Source organism: Buteo buteo, chromosome 23 (assembly GCF_964188355.1).
Source record: "Buteo buteo chromosome 23, bButBut1.hap1.1, whole genome shotgun sequence".
Taxonomy (NCBI): domain Eukaryota; kingdom Metazoa; phylum Chordata; class Aves; order Accipitriformes; family Accipitridae; genus Buteo; species Buteo buteo.
Genome location: NC_134193.1, coordinates 18,958,711 through 18,980,002, shown reverse-complemented (window position 1 = coordinate 18,980,002; position 21,292 = coordinate 18,958,711). Strand labels below are relative to the sequence as shown.

The following is a 21,292-nucleotide window of genomic DNA, read 5'->3' as shown; positions in this document are numbered from 1 at the left end:
ATATTACTTGCAGCCAACAGATGCCTGGAAGGGTTTGCTTCTTCTGTGTGCATTTCGTTAGTGCAGATAATTGACATTTTTCTACACAAGATTAAGAATGGGAATAAGCAGAATTTTACAGGAGAGGTTCAGGAATCAAAACGCTTTTCCCGCTCCATCCCCTAGGGTTATTGAAGGTCAGTTCCTCAGCATTAAAACTCTTTGTTTACTTCTCTCAGGCCACTCACTCAAAATTCTACACTGTCTGCAGAGTATAAATAATTTTAGTTCCAAAGTAATATCTCCTTCTCCTCTTAGCTCTGCACACACACAGAGAAACACACACACACACTGTTTTAGAATAATACCTGGCCAAAGCACTTCCATGCAAAGTACCCAAATTCCAAAATGGCCTTTCCTTTGGGCAGAAGTATGCATTTACAGATCGCTGGTTTTATCAGGTTTAGGTACTTAACCCAAATAATACAACTACTGGGCACCTATACACAGAACTCTCTAGTTTTTTGTACTTTAGGTAATCAGGTAGTGTTAAGAATACTGCAGAGAGGCACTTCTAGACCCTTTTATGTGCAACTCAGAGCCTTATGTCTGTTATCTGCAGCTGCTGCAAAATGTCAAGGTTGGATACTTGTGTAGCTCCTTTGGAGCTAAACTAAAAGGAGAGGAGATCAAATTATCAAAGGAATTCCTCTCACTTGTCTCCAATGTCCCAACAGGGCTGTGCTGTGGAGTGTGCTCAGAACTTTTTTTCTGCACTAGCTGCCTTGACTGAAAAGCTGCTTCTCGAATTAGATGAAAGTATCACTATTGATGATGTACAAGTAGCAAGTAAGTAAAGAACAGATTGCTTGTTCAGGCCTCCTGCTTCCCTCTCAAAGATTGCAGCAGACTTTCCCTAGGAAGAGGAGACTTTTATATGCTATAGTACTTTAAATGGAAAGATTTGTATGATCAAGCATACAAAGGTATTTCTTGGAAGTGAAGAGCACCTAGCTGCTTATAGTTACTTCAAAACAATGGTGTTGCTGCCATTGTTTTGTTGCTGCTGAGTATATCTTCTATTAACTCCCAGAAATTGAAATACCAAGACAGAAGACATCCACTTTAATCCGTCGTAAACAAGCTGGACTTCCTCTAGAAATCTCTGAAGTTAAACAGTTAATTGAACGTGGGAGCAGGTAATATTTGAAGACACTGAACACTGTTCTATGTAATTTCTCTAAACTGGTATCAGGCACTGTCCTCATAGATTTTTGTGCTGCACTTGTTGAAACTGCTGAATACTATGCTCATTGTTAACTCATGTCATTTAACTAGTTGTAGGGCAGTTTGGGTGGGTAGTGATTTTAAAGAAAGAATAGCAATGAATCCAAATAAAAGTCACTTACGTATTTTATTGTAAAGCAATAAAAATTCCATATTATTGCTATGCCACTTTGCTAGCCACTATTTATCAATTCAACACTTTCAGATCTATGAATATACTGTGTATTTTCACTCAGAAGATATGAATTCTATCTACTGTGCAGAGATCCTGAAGTTTTAAAAGAAAAGGTGGTTATACTAAATCAGGTAGTTTTTAGGGTAAACCTTTTGTGGAGATTAAAAAAAAAAATCTTTTGCACTTTAAGTACAAGTAACATGAAATGGTATGATCTGCTCTCTTTTTTAAATTCCTCTCTCATGTGTTTTTTGTTTGTTTGCTTGGTTGGTTTGGTTTTTTAAAGGACTTGGCCAGGAATACCCATGACTACTCTTACAGACAATTCAGACTATATTCTTTGCAGAGAAACTGCATCAGTTACAACAGCTAAGACTACACTGGGCCACGTAGCAGCAGTAGAAGCAAGAGATGCTGTGTATAAGGTTGGTCTGTGGGAGAGGACTGTGAGTGGGGCTGCTACTGTTATGGGTTTGGTGTTTTAAGAAGGAAGTTATAGCTATTTATAAGTTTTTAATATACACAGTGTTTTCAGATCTTAAAGCCATATTAACTGTGTGTAGAAATCCCCTCTTGTGTCAGTTTCTTTGTGATGTTGTCGAAAGCAGGCAGAGTTGGTTTCTCAGGGAGCCCTCTCATTCAGATACAAGAGGGAATTGTTTCAGCAGAGAAGCACGGATGGTGTCAGAAACAAGAAATTTCACGCATTTCAGCAGCATCACAATTTGAAAAGTAGCTGCTGCCGCAGTGCCATTTCAATACAGCTTGCTTTCCACTCACCTTTCTTTCTAAAGCCTACAGCTCTAGGCTTAGATCACGAAGGCTGATTATTCCATGAAAGTTGAAGGGCTGTAAGATATTTCATACATATCTTACATCCTGAAATGTCACAGATCATTGTTTCCACCATAAAAATGATGACTCTTTCTTCACTAAGTCTGCTAGAAGAATGGACACATTCCAGACAACTCTGAGACTCTGACTTGCACTGATGATAGTTTGTGAAACAGTAGTGTTCAGTAATTAGGAGAATATTCTTACGTTAAATCATTTGGAAGTAAATGGTCCATGTTTATGCATCTGTCGTGGAAGTAATCGTACTCCCAGTGAACTGAATTAATTTTTAAAGAATGTATATTTTTAATAGGGAAATGTAAAATACACTGTCAACAATGGCAAATGCTGTCAAAACTATAAATTTGCATGAGTGTTTTATGTATCTAGTCATGTACCTACGCACCTGGTTACAGTACAGTTTTGAAGTGAACATAGGTTGTCAGCAGGGTGTGATACAGTAAATGCATGCCACAGAAATATTTTCCTGAATGTATGTTGCATTAAAAAGACAGTATTTTATATTTTGGAGCATGGACTCTTTAATAAAGGTGTCTTGAGGTATTCATGATAGTCTACAAGCTTCTGTTTAGGTGAAACTACATTTTTAGCAGCTTTGTAATAGTTCAGTTCATACTCATGACTTAGGAAGTTCCGGCAAGAGCCAGAGTGCATTCTGTGTTTGAGATGCATGCTTTCCTCTGTGTTCTCTAGAGAAGGCAGCTCTTTAATCTCAGGAGCTAATGGAAGTGAGATGAAGATATTGCATTTTTAGCAAAATTTAAATATTGCTAATAATTTAGTTTCAGAAGTCTTTAAAAGGAACACAGAAGGAAGACAGTGAATAATTCATTGTTCATATAATTCTATTGTCAAAGGCAGAAAATAAGTGGCCTGTATGCAATCTTCTGGCACAGTGGATCAGGACCTGGATTTAGGCAGTGTAAAATTATATTTCATCACTACCAATTTTGTCCCTTATTGTTGTTGTTGTTCATACAGAAATACAAATGTAGACTTGAGCAGCAGTTTGCCCGGATCAAGGAAGAAAGTACAGCTCAGCTGCTGACAATTCAGCGTTGGGAAGATTGGTGGAAACGATCCATCCAGAAGATTAAGCAACTCTATACATGAGATCAGTCAAATCTTGCTGATATCCTTCTGATCATTGTCGGTGCAAAACTGACAAGTTTGTACTAATATCAGTGATGTTACACATTTAGTCCAACAGAATTTTCTTTTTTCTTTTATTTTATTTATGTTGCAGTGAGCAAGTGCAATGGTGAAAGGAGCTATTTTTTGCCTCTTGAAATAAAAAATCTGACGAATGTGCTATAAATGAAATGTAGACTCTGTGCAGTGCTTCCTAGTCGGATCTCAGCCAGAGTAAAGTTAACTCATTGTGGTGCTAGCTGTAATATGAGAATCTGAAAAGCTAGAAGCCCAAGCAGTCGACTTGTACTGAAGTTCATGTTTAAGACTCAGGCATGATTGAATATGTCTGTGTCATGGCACAGTCTGAGTTTATAATACTCAAAGGCAGCCTGGTTTAATAATGGAGTCCATCAAGGAAACTTTTTCTTTGGCACAGATGAAGCCCTTCCCATGGATATTCTCTCTTTCTTCACATTCTGAACAACACTGTACTCACAGCTTGCGACTTCAGCTTTAGAAATCTGAAATACAGGTTTAGAAATCTGAAATAGCTGGTCTGGAAAGAATATTTTCCACGGAATGGTCTACAAGTGAGGTATTTATCTGCAATCCAGAATGCTTTCCAAGGCAGGGCTGGAAAATAATGTACTGCTTTGTTCTGGGAGGTCAAGCAAGTTCATTTAGGAGTAATATAGCTACTTTCAACCATATAGCTTTTAAAAAACTCTCTGAACAAATTTGAGGAGTAACTATTAAAAATGCTTTAGCTGTTTTTTGTGTTTGTTAGGAGATTCTGTCATTAACTGCAACCACAACTATTTCATTTTTGTTTGCATTCATTGTGAACCTTACAGTTGTAAATCAGATGAGGACAAATATCATAAATGTCAATGAGATGGTTTTAGATGCAAGGAGATGTTCCGAACTCATCTGGCTCCAGTGTTCTTGCAGATTTGTAACACAGAAACTGAAGCAAAGGGAGAATGCATCAGCTGTGCTCCTAATGATGCAATATTTCAAAATATGTGTATTACTTTTCCTGAGGGATTAGATATTTACTCTGTAAAGACACATGGAAGTACACTCTGCCTATTACAATAGCTGAAACTGCACTAAAATAACCAGAACACCAATGTCATTTTTTATTCTGTGTTAATTTTACTATTCAAATTGAGGATAACTTTTATTCTCCTTTCTTCTATCTGTTTATTATCCTCTGTCCTTCCCCATCACCCAATTTCTATGCTATCAGTCTCTGTATGCCAGGGGGATAAGTGCATGAGGATGGTCAGGTGCAGAAGAATCCCCAGGAGACTATCTGCAAAGTGGTACTGTCATATGTTTTCATTTATGCTTTGGGGGGAAATTTTGAGAGGATGTTTATGAAACTGGAAAGTGGTATCAAGCTGGGTGGGGCTGCAAGCACCACGGGAAAAAGAATTCAATGAAGGCTTGATGTTTTAGAAAAACAAAGAGCCCGAAAGTGGAGTATAATTCCATAAAGTCAAGTACAAGGCTTTATGTGTCATAGACCTGGCTAGGACAGGTTCCGTAGAAAACGTGTCGATTACATTTGGCCACAGGCTGAATGTCATCACCAGTGCTGTGTTCTTGCAAAGTAGGCAACCGTCATATTGGAATGTATGAACTATCACAGCATTTCAGTTTTGTGGGGTAACCCTGCTTTACTCAATACTGGTGAGGGCTCAGCAGAAGTAGTTGGGTTTTGGCACCAGATTGCATGAGAATAGACTGATTAGAGAGAATTCAAACAGAATTGACAGAAATAACCATGGGTCTTGAAGTTAACAGTCTACAAAGAAAGACTGAAGGAGTTGTGGTGGTTGAGGTCACAAAATAGAAGAGGGAAGGAAACATCACAGCCTTCAGGTATGTAAAGGGAGTCTCCAGGTGCATGGTCACTGCCATAAAAAGGCACAGACCTAAACTGCAGCAAGTGAAATCCTGGCTGGAAATTAGGAAGCCTTCTGATAGGAAGGGCAGTAAAGCACTGGCATAGGTTGCCTACCCACCCTATGTCTAGCCAGCTCTCAAAGAATGATTGAAAAGCAACTGTTTGAACTCCCCTTTACACACTTGTCCATTGTGCATGTGCTGGAGGGATCAAGCACAAGCTCAGATACGTGGCACTGAAAAATCCTGGCATCGGTCTAGCAGCTCTCATCACAGAATTAGCACAGGAATTAGATAAAACTAGTCAAAGCATAGAGTAACTGCTAGAGAGGAGAGGCTGGTTGCAAATCCTTCTACATTTGTGGATCTGCAGCATTTTTAGGCAAGAATCCAGAACGGCTCCGCATGAATCCATGAAGGCTTTAAATGTTGGAAGGTCTTGAGAGATACATATATTTTTAGGTTGGTTTTTTTTTAAAGTGGGATTTTGTGATGCTTCTTGGTGAAAGCTGATTAGATTGGTTGACAGGAGAGTGAGGAAGAAGCAGCAGAGAGGATTTCTGTGTGTCATAATAAAGCAAATTAAAGAACTTTTTGCTACCTGTCTTTTTATAACCAAAGAAATTAAAGTGGGAAAATTGCCACTGTCTTTTCAGATCCATTGGCACTGTTGTATGCCTTACCAAGGGCCAGGACGGAAAAGATTTCTGTGATGCTTACTTCAGCCTTCCCAAAAGGAATTGCCCTGTACTGGTTCCTCCCACTAACATCAATGCTACTGACTGTCTATAAATAGGAGTTTGACAAACAGCCTTTTTTTTTTTTTTTTTTTTTTTTCCCCAGGCTCAAGTCACATGTTAGAATGCGCTTTCGTCTAACTCGAGACTGCATTACAGTCCCTACAGCAGCAGCCTGGAAAGCTTGCTCTGCAGGAGAGCACTTTATGTGGACGCAGAAGATGCCGAGGAGGTGGAAGTGAGCTTGCACACACACGAGACTTATCTGCAGTACCGTAGTTCTGTATTCACTAAAGGTAATAATGAATGTAGCCTATAATAATTAATGTGCTTGTAACAAGCCCCTTTGGAGCCACATGCAAAGGCTTTGTGTGTTTGTCACAGGTCCCGTGGTTCACACTGCGGGAACCTTTACTTCCCTGTGAACAGAAAAGGGATTAATTTGAGCTTTTAAGGTAAGACAGCTGACCTAGGGGAAGTTGATTTCTGTGGCTGTTGGAAAGGGAGTAGTTTCTTTGACTTGCAGAGAAATATTGTTACCCAGTATAAATTATTGTTGTCTAATGTTTCTTTGCTTGTATTGGACTTCAGCTTACCTTTTTCCTACATGCATCTTTGGAGGGAGCTGTCTCTGGCAGTTACTCTTCTGTGAAAGATGGAGTTTTATCAGCTGAAGTGATAACTGTATTAGCTCTACGTATCACCTGATACGATTGATTTTGATAAGTTTACTAAATTGCAAAGGGTGTGGGCTTTAGAAGAATAAATGGAATCTACAGAAACTAGAATCAAATCAGAAACGTTCCTTGCACACTTATTACTGTGATTAGATCTCACTGAAATGGAGAGATTTCTCAAATGGTTTACAGGAACTGCCTCAGTGACTAAGTGGCCTGGCTCTTACAGTCTGGTTCCTTCCGTGTTCCTGATTTCAGAAAGACTGAATTAAAATGAAACTGTTTGGAGAGCCTCATGCTTTTATGATTAAATAATCCATTTCTCTCATAATGAGATATTTATAGCCAATTTCCCTTGCTTTTTTGTTCTTTGCAATTTGAAAGCTGTCCAGAGTAAGAAGTTGCCCTTCCTTCCTCTACTCTAGAAGGCATGATTTCCAGGAAAGTGGTGGGATCTCTTGTCTGTCTGTTTGTTGTTACTGCATTTATCTGGTAAGCACTTGCTGGCAAGATTGGTCATATTTAAAAGATCCTGTCTATATCTATACTGTGGTAAAAAGCATAGTAGCAGAAAAATATAGGTGGTGCATTTTATGGAAAGTCCCTGTTAGAGCTTTAAGAGAGAACAGTAATTGGTATAACAGATAAAGTAGCACTAGTAGAGGGAGAAGCCTCTGAAGGGAGAGAGAAAGACCAACTGTGTCTAAATTAGGCTCCTAACACTGTATCTGACTCACAAAAAAAAGTTCAAGTACAGAATATTCCAGTTACATTTCAGTTCAGGCCTTCAAAGAGATGATTATCTGTCTCTTCAAACAGTCCAAACTCACTCCAATATAACTAGGAATAGCTTTGTAGCTGTCAAACATTGTAGCTTTCAAACATTGAGAATGTTTGTAGCTTTGAGTATACTGACTACTGAGTATGCCTTACAGATTCTCTTGAGCAAACTCAAACTTTGTTTGAAAGGAATCTGAGATCAGGCATTTCTATTAACTATTTGATTATTAATTATTAAATTATTATCAATTATACTGTACTTCTGATGTTGCCATTTGCTCTTGTTTCACATTGTGGGTAGCTGCATTTCACCAGTAATTAAGTGCTGTATATAAAAATGTATATAGATTGTGATCAAAACTGAAGGGAGGAAAAAAAATTAAAGGATGCACACACAGCATTTAAAGTCCCAGGAAGTGTCAGTATAACACATCAGTGTATATTACGTATTTACCCATTTGGGGCATTGCCTTATGTGTCTCCATTTGTGTATGCTTTTCAAAAATGCGTAGGCCTATATTTTGCACACCACTTGGTGTAAATAATAATACTTCGACCTGATGTTACAAGCTGGATGCTTCTGGACTCGTTTTGTTCTGAGATTCCCATTTATGCCTTATCAGCAATATACTACGTTGAAAAATGAATACCCTGGATCGTACACTAATTAGTAAAGTAGACATGCAGTTAGCTAGAGTTACTTCTCAAAATCTGTGCCAGATTGTCAGAAGATCTTGGAAAATCCTAGGAAGGTATCTTTTAACATTACCTGTCTTAAAAGGTTTCTTTGCTATCACAGGATTACAGTTGGAAATAGAAAAGTGCACTACCTCCCATATTACCTTCCTTGCCCCCAAATCTTGTAAGTATCCCTTTTTGTATGTAATGAATAACACAGATGATTGTTACAGGAGCTGTACTTCACTGACAGTATAAGTAGTTACTAACAAGTAGTCACTTGTTCTTTATTTTATGAATCTATAATTAGTTACTCTCCTAAAACAAAATAGTAATAAGGCAACCTTTTCTGCTTTAGTCTGCTTGCCCTTCAGGACAGCTCTGTATTTGTACAGCATGAGTGAGGCCTTGTTTGTTGTGGGTCACAGAGAGACCATGACTAACAGGTTAACATTGGCTTTATTATCAGGGTGTAATCACACACACGCGCATGTACACGCAGGATCTCTCTGTGCTTTGAGTTGTTGATTAAGTATCCCAGCTCACTACATGGAGAAATGTAAGTCAGAGAGGTGAAATGAACAATCACATAAGGAGTTCTGGCAGAGTTAGGAATATCCCCCCCCCCCCCCCAAGTCTCCTAATTGTGTTCCTCTTCTTCACTCTATGATCTGTGCTTTCCACTCACTTTATGAATGTATTTGTGTTATGGCAGCGCTTGAGTTGTGAACCAGAAGCCTGCTCTGAGCAAATGAAAGGGTAGCTGCTTCTCCAGAAACCTTACAGTTTAAGGGGTCAGCTTCATTGTGTGATGCAAACTAATGTACAGTTAACTAACTTATCATGGGTCCCAAAAGCTGTCTCAAAGCTGCATAAAAGAGAATTTACACTGTGGAGGAGCAGGGTACATGGCCTAAGTGAATTCACTGCCATATTGAACCATAGCTGTAACAAGACAAGCCATGGCTTTTCCAATGTTTTGTTGTTACTGATCTTGTAAAAACAAAACAAAACAAAGCAAATAGAAAAGATGATCTCTTAGAGAGGCATTTCTGATTACTTCAAGCCTTTAAAAAACATCATGTCTAGTAAGATGCTTATTTCTCTGTGCTATTTAAAGTGTGATATATTTCAGGTAGGTCAGCCCTCCAGGTGAACAGGAACAGTTATGCAGGGAATGGAGCACATACAATACCAGTACTGGCAGTCCCCAGCAAGCATATCCTTCCCTGGATTTTGACCCCTAAACTCTGATTTACCCACAGACTAGGAGAACTGCCAGCATCTCTCTGTCCTTGTTCTTTTGTGTGCTCTGTTTCAAAACTGTTACTTGTCTGACAGCCCTGAATGTGTGTACAGGCAACATCTAACTCTCTGTACCAGGCAGAGCAGCGTGCACAGTAACTGGAGTGAGGACTGGGACAGCTGTCAGTACAGCAGCAGGTCCTGAAGCTGAACCTGGTTCATATTTTAAGAAAAGCATTACAATCCCTTTCTATTCTCTCCCCATCATGCAGCTCCGTGAAACTCCAATACACAGAAGAGAAGCTAATCCAGCTTTTCCCCCAGTAAGTACTGGCTTTTTATTTCCTGACCTTTAAACTGCTGTTCCTCTCTTCCGGGCATATTCATGTATTATTCAGTGGATATTTCTTCCTTTTTTTTACAGATTATTTTATCAGCAGCCAAGAGTGCTGGCTCCAAAGTAAGTTTTTTTTCTTTGAACTTTGTTGTTTGTTTCTGCTGACTTTGGCTTGGAAGCTCTGTGGCCCTCACAGTCTCAGAGTCCTGGTACACACTGAACAGTACCTTGTTCCATGAGAAAGCTAACCGTACGGGTATGTCTACAGCTGTCTATGCTGCTATAAGATTGAGTTTAGCCACTGTATTCTTGTTAACATACCTACTGTAAATTCCCAATTAATACATTAGCACACACACACACACAGTCCATCTACATGGTTGCTGCCAGGCGCTCTTTTTTTGAGGTGGGAAATATGTAATAGCTGGAAGACAGTGAGAAGTACTTTCTGAAACTGTGTTGTAGCTGTAACCAGCTGTGGGAGAGCTTTAAATCTATTTCAGGGCAAAATCAAGCAGGTGCCTTGTATGACCTTCAGCAATGGTTTCAGCTAACCTGCTGGATCTTACACTGGAACAGATTGCAGGCACTCACACAGACAAGTCTCTATGAGAAGCCGTCGAGCCAGTGAGTTTAAACAGACATGGAAGGTTTCAGGCAGCAGCAGCTAAGAAGTGACTTAGGCAAATGCTCCTTGTCAGCTCATGTTTGTTAGCAGTCTCCTTTGGTCCAGCTCCAATGACCTGACTCTTATCTCTAGCAGTTCACCTTCAACAGCCACCATTCTTTTGCACATTAATATACACACCCCGTTGGTACATACATATATTCCCTCCCCCCCACTATTTCAACAGGCCTTTCTAGGCCTGAATATTTCTCCCTTCCATATTTGAATAAATTAATGTGCGAAATCAGCTAGTATGTACTGGACTAAATGAGGAGAGAATCTTGTAGCTTTTAGTGCTCTATGTCTTCCGAAGGGAGTTCACTAGCACACACTGAGGAGATGCATACCATGGAAATGAGTCATGGGGAAACCCAGTGCAGACCTTTAAAATGAAATGAAAAAAAAGCCTTTCTTAAAGAAGCAAACTTGCAGATTTCCTTCTCTCTCTCTCTCTCTCTCCTCATCTAAAAAAGGATAATTAACCCAGAAGGAGAACAGCTCAGTTAGTACATTTTCTACAAACCAAATTCTTCTTCCTGTATAATTTCATCTTTTAATCATACGCCTTCTATAGGAGGGAGTGAAATTGTTATTCTCTTATCCACTCAGACTGAAAGTATTAGATCTGGGTTGAAAGTGTACTGCTGCCTCAGCCATCAAACTGCTCCCCACAGATCCCTTGGTTTGGTTCTTGTGCTACTATTGCCTTGGGAGCGTGTCAGATGGGAGACTGCTTCAGCCTCCAAGTGTGGCCCTGTGCTATGCATGACAAATTTCATTAGCAGAGTGCTATAGATCATAGGCTGGGGCGAATGTGAGTGGGCTAGGGTAAATTACTCATTATAAATGACATCTTGTTTTAAAATCAAAAAGGTAAGAATGAAACCCTAAAAACAAAGAAAGTTGAAATAGCATTGTGTAGCTGTAATAGGGCATAATCAGACTCTGCTGCATATATATTCAATATTTCCACTACCCACACAGGAGATTAAGGATTTTCTATAACTTTGTTACACATTTGAATGTTGGCTCACATACAGAATTTTAAATTATATCTGAATGTGTTAAAGCTATATATAAATACTGGAAAAAACAAACTGTCATGCCGCAAGCTGTGTTTTAATAACACAGCAATGGGGTATATTTTCATAGTAATATTCATATTATTACTTGTGTTTTAGTTTGTATGTAGCAATCTGCATCAGACTGATAGCAAATATGCATAGCTTCTTATTCTGTAAGTTCAGTGGTCATTAAACTCTCCTTAGCAGAAAAGTCCTATGAGCTTAAATGAGATTTTAGTAGAACCTGGGGTTTTTGCCAGTTTGTTAAACAGTGCTTAATTTCATCCCAGGAACTGAAATGTCCATGCTCAGTAATCGTAAATAAGAGGGCAGGGAAAAAAATCTGAAGATAATAATATCCATAATGAGTTAATGCTGATACACACACTCTTCTTCTAACTCTGTTTTGAATGCTTCTTTCCCATTTACTGGCCTTTAAACCAAAGGAACAGTTACATTTCATTAACATTCCCTTTCTTTTCCTTCAGGCGTCAGGATGTGCTGACAGTCACACCATGGCTGGCCCCCATCATCTGGGAAGGAACCTTCAATTCTGAGATCCTAGACAGTGCCTACAGGCCACTGAACCTCACCATAGGGGTGACAGCCTTTGCCATTGGAAAGTAAGTGAACCACTCAGTGGGCACAGTTCTTGGGTTGATGTACTTCCTCTGTCAAAAGATCATTTTGGCTTTTCTTGTCCTCAGCAGAGCTCAAATCTGTCCCAATCTGTAGTAAACTTTCATGCCCAGGTATTGTGTCTATAATCATACAAGCCTATAAGATAACGGACTCAGCACCCAAGGTACCTGAAAGCCTGGTCAGTATTTTTTAAGAACTAGCATGTGCCTTGGGTATTACAGCTGTAGATAGGTGGTTGGTTGGTCAAAGTAGGGATAATCCACTTGTTCCTTGTCCTCCACTGTACTTTACCTATTGCATGTATAGTGTATGGATCCTTGCAGCAATAGCTAGTCAACACTCTTCATCCTTTGTCTTCTTCCATTCATTAAAGTATCCTTCATAATCCACCATGCATCCCCTTGTCTCTGCTGTGCTATTCACGTGTTGTGTCTGCACAGATACACAAGGTTTGTGGGCGGCTTCTTGGAGTCGGCAGAGAAACATTTCATGAAAGGCTATCGGGTGAACTATTACATCTTCACGGACAACCCTGAGACAATTCCCGATGTCCAGCTGCAACCTGGACGAAGGTTTGTCATTGTCCCTATCAAGAAATACTCCAGCTGGCAAGAGATCTCCATGCGCAGGATGGAGGCCATAAACAAGCACATAGCAGAGACAAGTCATCAGGAGGTGGACTACCTCTTCTGCCTGGACATTGACATGGTATTCTACAATGCCTGGGGGCCCGAGACCCTGGGTGATACAGTAGCAGCCATACACCCTGGCTATTTCAATGTCCCTCGAAGCCAGTTCCCTTATGAGAGGAGGAGCTCTTCAGCAGCCTACATCCCTGATGGAGAAGGGGACTTCTACTATGGAGGAGCCGTGTTTGGAGGGCTGGTCAGGAAAGTCTATGAGTTCACCAAGACTTGCCACATGACCATCCTGGCGGACAAAGCCAATGGGATCATGGCAGCCTGGCAGGAAGAAAGTCATCTCAACAGGCACTTCCTCTCCCACAAACCCTCCAAAGTGCTTTCTCCAGAGTATTTATGGGATGACAGGAAGCCAAAGCCCCCTGAAATTCACCTCATACGTTTTTCCACAGTGGATAAGAACTACAACGAGATAAGAGGTTGACTATCTAATCCCTGCAGAGGTGTCCTCCACGCAATCAAACCCACTGAATATTAGCTCCCACAGAACATGCCCCACCATGAATTTTTTGTTCCCAGTGTGAACAAACTGAGAAAGGAACATGTGGATAATTTCTCTGGAGAATAGGAGTCTTAATGCATTTCGGAAGCAGCAGCCAAAGTGGAGGTGAGAATGAAAAGGTTTCTAGGTTCCTAATCTTTGTAAATACAAGCATCCTGGTTGAGGCTGCAGCACACAAAAAGGCATCCAGAAGGCCAGTTACCAAATGCAAGGTTGTCCTTATAGCAAGGCTGCAGATGCCTTTACCTGAGTGTTTTCCTGAGGCCCAGCAGAAACTTAGCAAGATCAAAATGGTATTTGACATTCCTGTGGAGAAGAAGACCTAGAGTTTTAGTAAAGACCTTTTCACTTAAAAATCCAGCTTTGCAGGGCAATTAATTTTCATGCATTGTGATTTAAACTCACACCCTTTTTCAGGATCAGGAGGAAACTTGCGCTCAGAGCAAGTTATCCCTGATTAGCGTGCAACAGGATTTCTTGGACCTTCTCAGCGGAGAGCTGGTGCCAGCCATTGCCAGTAAGAACCCTGGTCTGACAGGACAAATAGTGTGAATTTATATAGCAGTTATCTTCCATGTTCCAATCTGTGTTTTGGACACCCAAGTTTAGACAGAACTGGCAAAGCTCGGACCCAGACTGAACTTGTTTGGGTTTATTTCAATCACAGATGTGCTCTGAACCTTTTCCCTGGTTCCCATGTCTCTGTAGATCATGTAATCTTTTCCAACACAGAAAATCTGGTATTGAGAGGTTCATGTTCCTATCCATTGCTTCAGTCCTTTCCAACTTTTCTAAGCTCTGTGAAATAAATTGGCTAGAAGCTGCTGGAACTGGCAGTAAGAGCTGATGTATTTCCAGCAAACAGGGTGATTTCATTTTATAATGAAATGCTCTAGTGAAACTGTGAGTTCAGTCTAGAGCTGGAAGTAGGCTGGGGTTAGCATTTTCTTTGCACGAATGTGATGAGAAGCTGAACCAGGCGTTTTGCAGCCTTTAAAGCCTGACAGCTCACTCGGGTGAAGAAGTGTGTGGGGGTCCAAACACAGGGGAACAGCCACAGCTTGCCAACGATGACAGCATAATTGTCAACTGAGGTCAAAGCATGGAAGTTCGTCAGCCACATCCCTTGCCGCAGCACATCTGCCATAAACATCTTCTCCGTTACCTCCCAAGGCATGCTACCAAAGGGCTGTGCAAATCCATGCCATGCTCATTTAATGTAAGCAGGGAGAGGGACCACAGGGAGCAGCAGAGAATGGCAGTGCTGTACAGCACGGAGAGGAGAAGCAGGGGTGAAAGGGCTAAGCTGACTGTTTCTAAGGGAACAGTTTAAAAAAAAAAAAAAGAAAAGAAAAAAAGGCTCATTTAGCAGAGAGAGAGAGAAAATGGGGAAGAGGTGCCTGACTGTTCTTGCTTCTCTTCACATGAAAAATTGCTGTATGGCAGTGTATCAAGTATTTGAAGCTTTAGGGCCCCACCACTTATTGCAAATGACTTAATGAGCCCTTTCAGTCCTGTGTGAGCCGGCTGAAAATGGCACTTGCCAGTGTCATTGTAGGCATTTCATCTTCCAGAAGACTAATTAGAAAATCTTTCATGGTACCCATAATATAGATAAGGTACACAAAATACCTCCAGCCCAAAACCCTTAGTGGCAGTTGGGTCTGTTGATTCATGCTTTATCCAGCAAAGGGTTTACCCTATTGTACTTTCTCCAGACTGTTCTTAGTGCTGTGGTGCTGAAGGAAGACATCCCTCTACGTAACTAAACCAAAACTGAATCTCCTGTGAAGATGTCTATGTTTGATAACCACGCACCTCATCTAAGCCAAAAGGATGAAGAAAGATCCTTATCCAAATATTTCCAAAAAGATATATTCCCACCAGGATTCCAGGATTAATATTGTATATTTCTTATTTGTAAAACAGTTGTGTCTGAAGGCCATGACTGGAACTAAGGTCTCATTATGCCAGTTGCTATATATATGCATATGGATTTTTTTATGAGTCAAAAGGAACTGTCTAGTCTGATCTGCACAGGACAAGCCAGGTAATTTTATCTCCCGATGTCAGTATCAAGCTCACAATACATAGCTGGTCTGTGCTAGATCTCTCAGAAAAGCATTCAGATCCAATAAAAACATGAAGTGGTAGAGCAGCCACAAATCTATAGATCAGCTGTGTCAATGGCTAATTCCCCTTATGCCTTAATTCTGCTCTAAATTGGTCTGTATTTGCAGCCATTGGGCTCCATTCTGCCATACTAAATTACTTGAATTCCTGTGCAGATATTCATAGCTTGTACTAAATCCACCACGAGAGGAAGTTCTCCAGCACAAATGATGCGTGATAGAGGGTGGCCTATGTTTCTGGGGTACCTGTTCTCAAAAACTTCTGTGAAAGGCTTGGTCTCCGGCTCTGCTTCCTAGCCACCTTTTGGCCGAATCCAGGACCGTGTGATTGACATGGTAATGGCCTGATTTGTGCAGTGCCAAACATGTTTATCTTCCTGGCAGGCCTGCAGCTTCTCCCCAGGGGAATGTCTTGTGTCACATGTTATGTGACACAGTTCTGCTCGACAGGGCTGTGATTTGAAGCAGTACCTAGAAACTCCCTATGTCTCCAGTGAGCAGAAGAATGTGACTGCAGAAACACGCTCCCCAGTGCAGTGTGAGAGACGGTCCCTGAATCAGCTCATGCCCTCCTCTAATTAATGAAAGCCTGGACTTCAGTTGTCATCTCCTGCTGATTAATCCCCTTCCCCCAAAACCAGCAGCAAGCTTTCCTTCTCTCATTTAGATTGTGCAGCCTGAGGCTTGTGGGCAGCATGGGAGTTTCACAAGGACCTACTTTCTGATCAGAATTCCCCACCACCATCCATTGCTCAGTGGGGAAACTGAGGCACACGGTAGCAAGGCAGCAGAGTGGCACTCTTGCATGTGAGGTCTTGCTCCATTCGCCAAAGGGGACAATGCAGTCTCACATGTCTATGTGCCAAGGGAATTTGGACTTGGAAACGTGCATGCAGTACTACATGAAAAGTGAATCACCACATGTAAATAAATCATCAGCCGATTTACACTGCCTGAGAATCTGATCATGCTTTCAAGGTATTTCTGACTCAAGCCCTGCTTGTCCTTAACCAAGCCTCAGATCAGTAGCTTATTGCCTTCCCAAGGGCCCCTTGTTCCATCCATCCCTTTCTGCTCAGCTGGAACAGACTCATCATTCATTGTCCGTCTAATTTAAGAATCCATCTGACAGGCTTTTTCTTTCCTTGTTCCGCCTGGTGACTTGCATGGTGCATTCATCCCCAAAGGGAAAATTTCTCTGGGGAGCAAGAAACAGAAACTTCCAGCATTGAATATGATCCTAGGTGGGGCCAGACTGTGATCCTCTCGTTCTCCCCACTGATAGGACAAAAATAATTTCCATTAAGCCAGACTAGCACCCTTTTTCACCCCTATTCGGATTTCCCGGTAACCCTCCCACAGGTGGTGTTGCCTGACATTATTGACCAGAAATGTCATTTTGAACCACTTTGATACGCGGCTATAGTTATGAAAGGACTGGCCTAGTCAAACCTTCTCTGTGTGAGATCTGTGGCTGGGGGGCATGGAAATGAGATGGTCTTTGAGCAGACATGAATGAGGAAGGATAAAAACATCGGTTATACATTCCCTGCACAAAACAGGCTTGGGGAATACCCATGTGCATTGGGCTGGCGTAATGCAGCTACAGCAGCACAGTGGTGGAAAGGAGCTGGAAGCTACGAGCTCCCTGCCAGAACGGCTGGTTTTACTCTCCTACCCTCTGTCTTACCTGTTTTGCCTGGGGCTTTACAAGGAAGAGACTGTCTCTTTTTCTGTGTCCGCGTGGGGCCTAGTCTTGGTTGCTCGCTAGTGAATGTGAGATACACAGAATGAGTTTCTTTCTCAGGGGGGATTTGCTCTAATCTGAAAGGGCAGCACTAAGCAGCAGGGTTACTATTTTCTCACTTGAATCCCCCCTGCTCTGCTTCACCTCACTGCCCCAGCAGGTCTCCGTGGGATCCCCAGGGGTGAAACATGCAGAGGGCAACAGCTGCTCTCCAGGTGGAGTGACAATGACAGTGATGGGCCCTTGCAGGGACAGCAGGAACTGGAGAAGAAATTTACAGGAGTGGGTTGCACTTTACTCACGCTAAATCCCCAATCCTGCAGTTCTGATCCACACATAGGTCCACACAACCAAATAATTTAGGAAAGCATTGCTAGCAAAATGCATCGAAGGAGTGACTTTTAAATGTCTGCCTACCCACCCGACTCCCTCCTTTATCGAAGTGTAAGAGTAGTGCTGTACTGACTTGACTTTTCTTGGGCTATATTTAGATTAAACATAGATCCACCAAATGCCATTGTTTTATGTAAAACTAGTATAAAGCCATATGAATAGAAAGGCTGTTTTAACCAGAAATCTCTGCTGCTTGTATGCCCACCTCATCCCCCCTCCCCCCCCCCAAATCTTTAGCTAATTTAAAGCAAGTCAGATGAGTACAAATTACTTTTTAAAAGTGCTTCATTCTGGGTGGTTTTTTTTTAGTGAGTTTTGCCAGCACCCAATTACAGTTATAGACCTTTTGAAGTATGTATTTTTCTCACTGTTCAGCACTGACACCGTTACTATAATTAGAATGATGTTGCTCTGTAGCAGCATCTAGTGCCAGAGCGATTGGCCTGGCAGCACCTTTTCCTTTCCTGGCTACGCTCCCCACCCAGAGCTGCTGGTTCTGCCGGCCTGGAGTGTCGGAGGAGCGGGACAGGTGGGCTGTGCCTTGTCACCATTTCCCACTGGAGATGGGCTGTGCCTTGTCACCAGTTCCCTCTGGAGATGGGCTGTGCCTTGTCACCAATTCCCACTGCGACCCTGGTAAAGTTGGTCCTTCCCGCTCGGTGGCTCCTGGGGCAGGGGAGGCTGTTGGACGCGGTGGCACTCGTGTGGGTGCCGGGGGTGCGTGTCGGTCCCCTGGAGTGCGGTGGCCGACTTTGCATCCCCAAACCAGGAGCATTGCACCGGCCGGGTGCACTGGGCCGTGCAGAGTGACGCAGCCTCCTCTCAGCTCCTGCTTCTCCTGACATCACTCTGCAATGGCACATGTCATCGGCCTCATAAACTATGGGTACTGGAACCGTTCACACGCAGCCTGTTTCCAGGGCAACCCCGCTCACTCAGCCCCCGCTGTCTCAACCAGCTCCAGCACACCGACCGCGCACCCAAAATCTCCAGCAGCTTTTTCCCGGGGTCCCTCCGTGCCCCCCACCCCCTAGCCCCGTTTCGGCTGATTGGGTTGAGCAGAGATGAGGCAGCCGGGGGGGGATGTTTGTGCACAGTCCCGGTGCGCCAGGCTGCCGGGCTCGCCTCGTTAGAGGTGTCTTATTGGGGAGAACTCGGCAGCCGTGCGCGCACTGGGGGGGGGGGATCTCTCCCAGCAAAGGACCCTTCCTCTGCCCGAGGCTCTTCTCCTATTTATAGCCTGCACAGCGGCGCCGTGCCAAACCTCTCCGAACCGCCGCTCGCTCCCCGGCGAGGCCTGCAAGGTGCTTTCCCACGGGTCCTGCACCCACAGCACCCACCTCCTGCGGGGGGGGGCACCCAAGAAGAGGTGCCCAAGCAGAGGGTGCCACGGGGGCACGCGTGTGCCCAGCGGTGCGGCTGCCCTTGGGTCCCCCGCTGCAGACGTACACCCACCTGCAGGCTCTCGCCCGGGGATGCGGGGGGCCAGACCGGGAGAGGCCGGGCGCGGCCCCCGCCCTCCCGGTAGCGGCGCGCCCGCCCCCGCCCCGCTCGGTGCCGCCCCGCGCTCGGCTCTCCCGGCCGCGCTCCGCGCTGGCGGCGGCTCCGGCTCCGGCTCCCGCTCCCCGGGGCCCCATGGCCGGCGCGGTCCGGCCCCGGCCGCCGGGCAGCGCGGAGGGGCGGTGAGCCCGGCCCCGCGGAACCCCGGTGCGGGGGTCAGCGGCTGTCCCTGGGCGGCCGGCGGAGGCTATGCGCGGGGCACGATGATGATCGACACTCAGGTGAGTTGTGTTTTTTCACCCATCGGCTTTGTCTCTCCGGAGCACTTTGGCGGTACCCCCGAGCTCCGGTGCGCTGCTAGCGGGGGCGGCCGAGCTCGGTCCCCTTCGGCACCCCGGCTAGAGGGGGTTGACGGCGGCCCACGCGTGTCCGCGACGGGTGACTAATGCATGTGCGGTGCCAAGGAGCGGGTGGGCTCTGTCGGTGATTTCCTTGGGGTCTGTACCCGTAAGTGCCTGTCCCTTGCTGCCTGCTGGTGTAGGGGGACGCTACGTGCTAGCAGTCCAGACCTCTGGTCTGCTGCGTGAGCTTTGGCGGAGGAGAAGCAGCAGCCTTTGCGGGGGGGACGGGGGATCTCTTTTTTTGTTTGTTTTTTTTTATGTAATGGATGAGTGCGGCGAGTAGAAGTGGGGATGACGGATTGGGAACGAAAGGAAGACAGTTTGGGACAGGGTCTAGCTGCCAGTGCGACGCTGCAGCCGTTACGGAGCTGTGTGGCTGCTGGCAGGCTGCAAAGCTGCTGCGTGCTGTGCCAGCAAGCCAGGGCTGCAGCTCTCCAGGCAGCGCTTAGGCCAAGGGGCACCAGGAGGTCCCTTATCTCTGCCTGGTGTGTTTATGAGGCTAAACGAAGCTAAATTGAGCTGAGGTGGACAAAAGCTCTATGCTCAGAAACCCAAAAGTGCTTTTGGGGCAGGGGAGGATGAAGCAAACGCATGAAATTTGGGGGTCTCATCAGGATGTGGCTCTCTGGTCCTGATGCTCCCCTGACTTTATACTTTGTATTCCTCTTCCCATGTTCTCCTCCCGACCCCAACCCTGGGAAGGGAGGGGGGGTCTGTGCTGCTGCCCTGGTGGTGGTGGTGGGAAGGTAAGTGGGCAGTGATGGCTCCTGGGAGCCCAAGAATGAATAAAGGGAAGGGCTGATGCTGTGGTGGAAAAGTGGGCTGGGATCCATTTTTGGCCTGGAAAATGTACATACCAGAGCCGCCTCCTGCACCCAGTGGGTCCATTTGGTCTGGGCCTCATTTGGCTTGATCCAGCCCTATAAACAAGAGCTAAATTAGGTCTGTTGGGGGTAAGTGTGTGAGGCAGGAGCTAGTGCCAGTATGCGTGCATGCTGGATGTGGCATGTCCCTTTGGAAAAGGGGATTGGCAACCAAAATACCAGGGTTTGGATCCTGACCCTGCCAAGGGTCAAGAATAAGAGTACTCTACCACCATGGCTGTGGACCGGGGAGAATAACCTTGCTGGGAGATCCAGAAAATTCTTAGGTGTAAAGCTGTCTAGAAAAAGGTGTCCAGAGCTCAGTCTCCCTTCCATGTTGCATTCCTGTGGAGTGCTTTGTACTAAGGTCTCAACTTTAGCCTTCCCATCACTTTTTATAGTTGCCCCCATTTTATATATGGGTAAACTGAGGCATGTAGAGGTACTTGTTACAAGCCTTAGGATCCTGCATGGTGGATGTTATCATGGAGAGCACAGGTTGGAAGTCCTGATTCTGCCTACACGTCCTGCTTGAAGAGGATGAACCACTTTGCTATTTAAGGGGTGCAATTCATTGAAGTCCCGTCATTTGTGACTACCAGTTAAGAGGAATTTCCAGCTGCACCCGCAGCCGCACCCTGCCAGTTCTTATGGCTGTACAGCTACATTTTTCATGCCTCATAAATGTTTCTCTCCCTGGTTGCTAAGGGAAAGACCCACACAAACAACTGGGAAAACTGAGTGCTGCAAAGTAAATAAGCTGAGCAAACAAGATTTTTTTTAATCTCTGATTTAATTGCTCCAGGTGTGTTGTTCAGGGTGTCACGACATGTGAAAGCAAAGGTTCATGTGCAAGCCTTTAAAACCGAAAGCTGCATGTGA

At 44.0% G+C, this 21,292-nt stretch overlaps 3 protein-coding genes across 7 annotated transcripts in view; all 3 read left to right on the top strand.

Annotated features, from left to right (window-relative positions):
- CCDC180 (coiled-coil domain containing 180) overlaps nucleotides 1–4,754 on the top strand; it is a 28,302-nt gene extending 23,548 nt beyond the window's left edge. The window contains exons 33-37 of one of the 3 annotated variants that reach the window (XR_012654074.1): nucleotides 717–828; nucleotides 1,073–1,178; nucleotides 1,728–1,866; nucleotides 3,278–4,025; nucleotides 4,683–4,754. Coding sequence is in view for 1 of the 3 variants with exons in the window: in XM_075054867.1 (XP_074910968.1) it covers nucleotides 717–828; nucleotides 1,073–1,178; nucleotides 1,728–1,866; nucleotides 3,278–3,409 (489 nt within the window). In the remaining 2 variants the exon portion in view is untranslated. Of the gene's footprint in view, nucleotides 1–716; nucleotides 829–1,072; nucleotides 1,179–1,727; nucleotides 1,867–3,277; nucleotides 4,125–4,682 lie in introns of those variants that run through there. The other 2 variants (XM_075054867.1, XR_012654075.1) reach the window with 2 other exon arrangements.
- Nucleotides 4,755–6,172: 1,418 nt separating this feature from the next.
- Nucleotides 6,173–16,453, top strand: GBGT1 (globoside alpha-1,3-N-acetylgalactosaminyltransferase 1 (FORS blood group)). 3 transcript variants are annotated; one of them, XM_075054868.1, is made up of 8 exons: nucleotides 6,173–6,377; nucleotides 6,466–6,536; nucleotides 7,143–7,250; nucleotides 8,338–8,400; nucleotides 9,734–9,784; nucleotides 9,886–9,921; nucleotides 12,018–12,152; nucleotides 12,612–16,453. In XM_075054868.1, exons 3-8 carry the CDS (start codon nucleotides 7,189–7,191, stop codon nucleotides 13,294–13,296), a joined length of 1,032 nt encoding a protein of 343 aa, XP_074910969.1. In that variant the 5' UTR covers nucleotides 6,173–6,377; nucleotides 6,466–6,536; nucleotides 7,143–7,188; the 3' UTR covers nucleotides 13,297–16,453. The 3 variants fall into 3 exon arrangements, with proteins under 3 accessions (XP_074910969.1, XP_074910970.1, XP_074910971.1); XM_075054869.1 differs by lacking the exon at nucleotides 6,466–6,536 and having other exon boundaries at nucleotides 6,174–6,377; XM_075054870.1 differs by lacking the exons at nucleotides 6,173–6,377; nucleotides 6,466–6,536; nucleotides 7,143–7,250 and having other exon boundaries at nucleotides 8,385–8,400; nucleotides 9,860–9,921.
- A 2,742-nt stretch (nucleotides 16,454–19,195) lies between these two features.
- The window catches only part of RALGDS (ral guanine nucleotide dissociation stimulator), a 62,908-nt gene continuing 60,811 nt past the window's right edge, over nucleotides 19,196–21,292 (top strand). Inside the window, exon 1 of the mRNA XM_075055619.1 lies at nucleotides 19,196–19,427. Coding sequence (XP_074911720.1) covers nucleotides 19,410–19,427 — 18 coding nt within the window. The 5' untranslated portion in view covers nucleotides 19,196–19,409. The remainder of the gene's footprint in view (nucleotides 19,428–21,292) is intronic.

Coding starts and splice junctions, on each gene's coding strand:
- GBGT1 (XM_075054868.1), top strand. CDS start 7,189: ATGATTTCCAGGAAAGTGGTGGGATCTCTTGTCTGTCTGTTTGTTGTT. Junction 7,251..8,337: donor GTTGTTACTGCATTTATCTG/GTAAGCACTTGC, acceptor TTGCTATCACAG/GATTACAGTTGGAAATAGAA. Junction 9,922..12,017: donor CCAAGAGTGCTGGCTCCAAA/GTAAGTTTTTTT, acceptor CTTTTCCTTCAG/GCGTCAGGATGTGCTGACAG.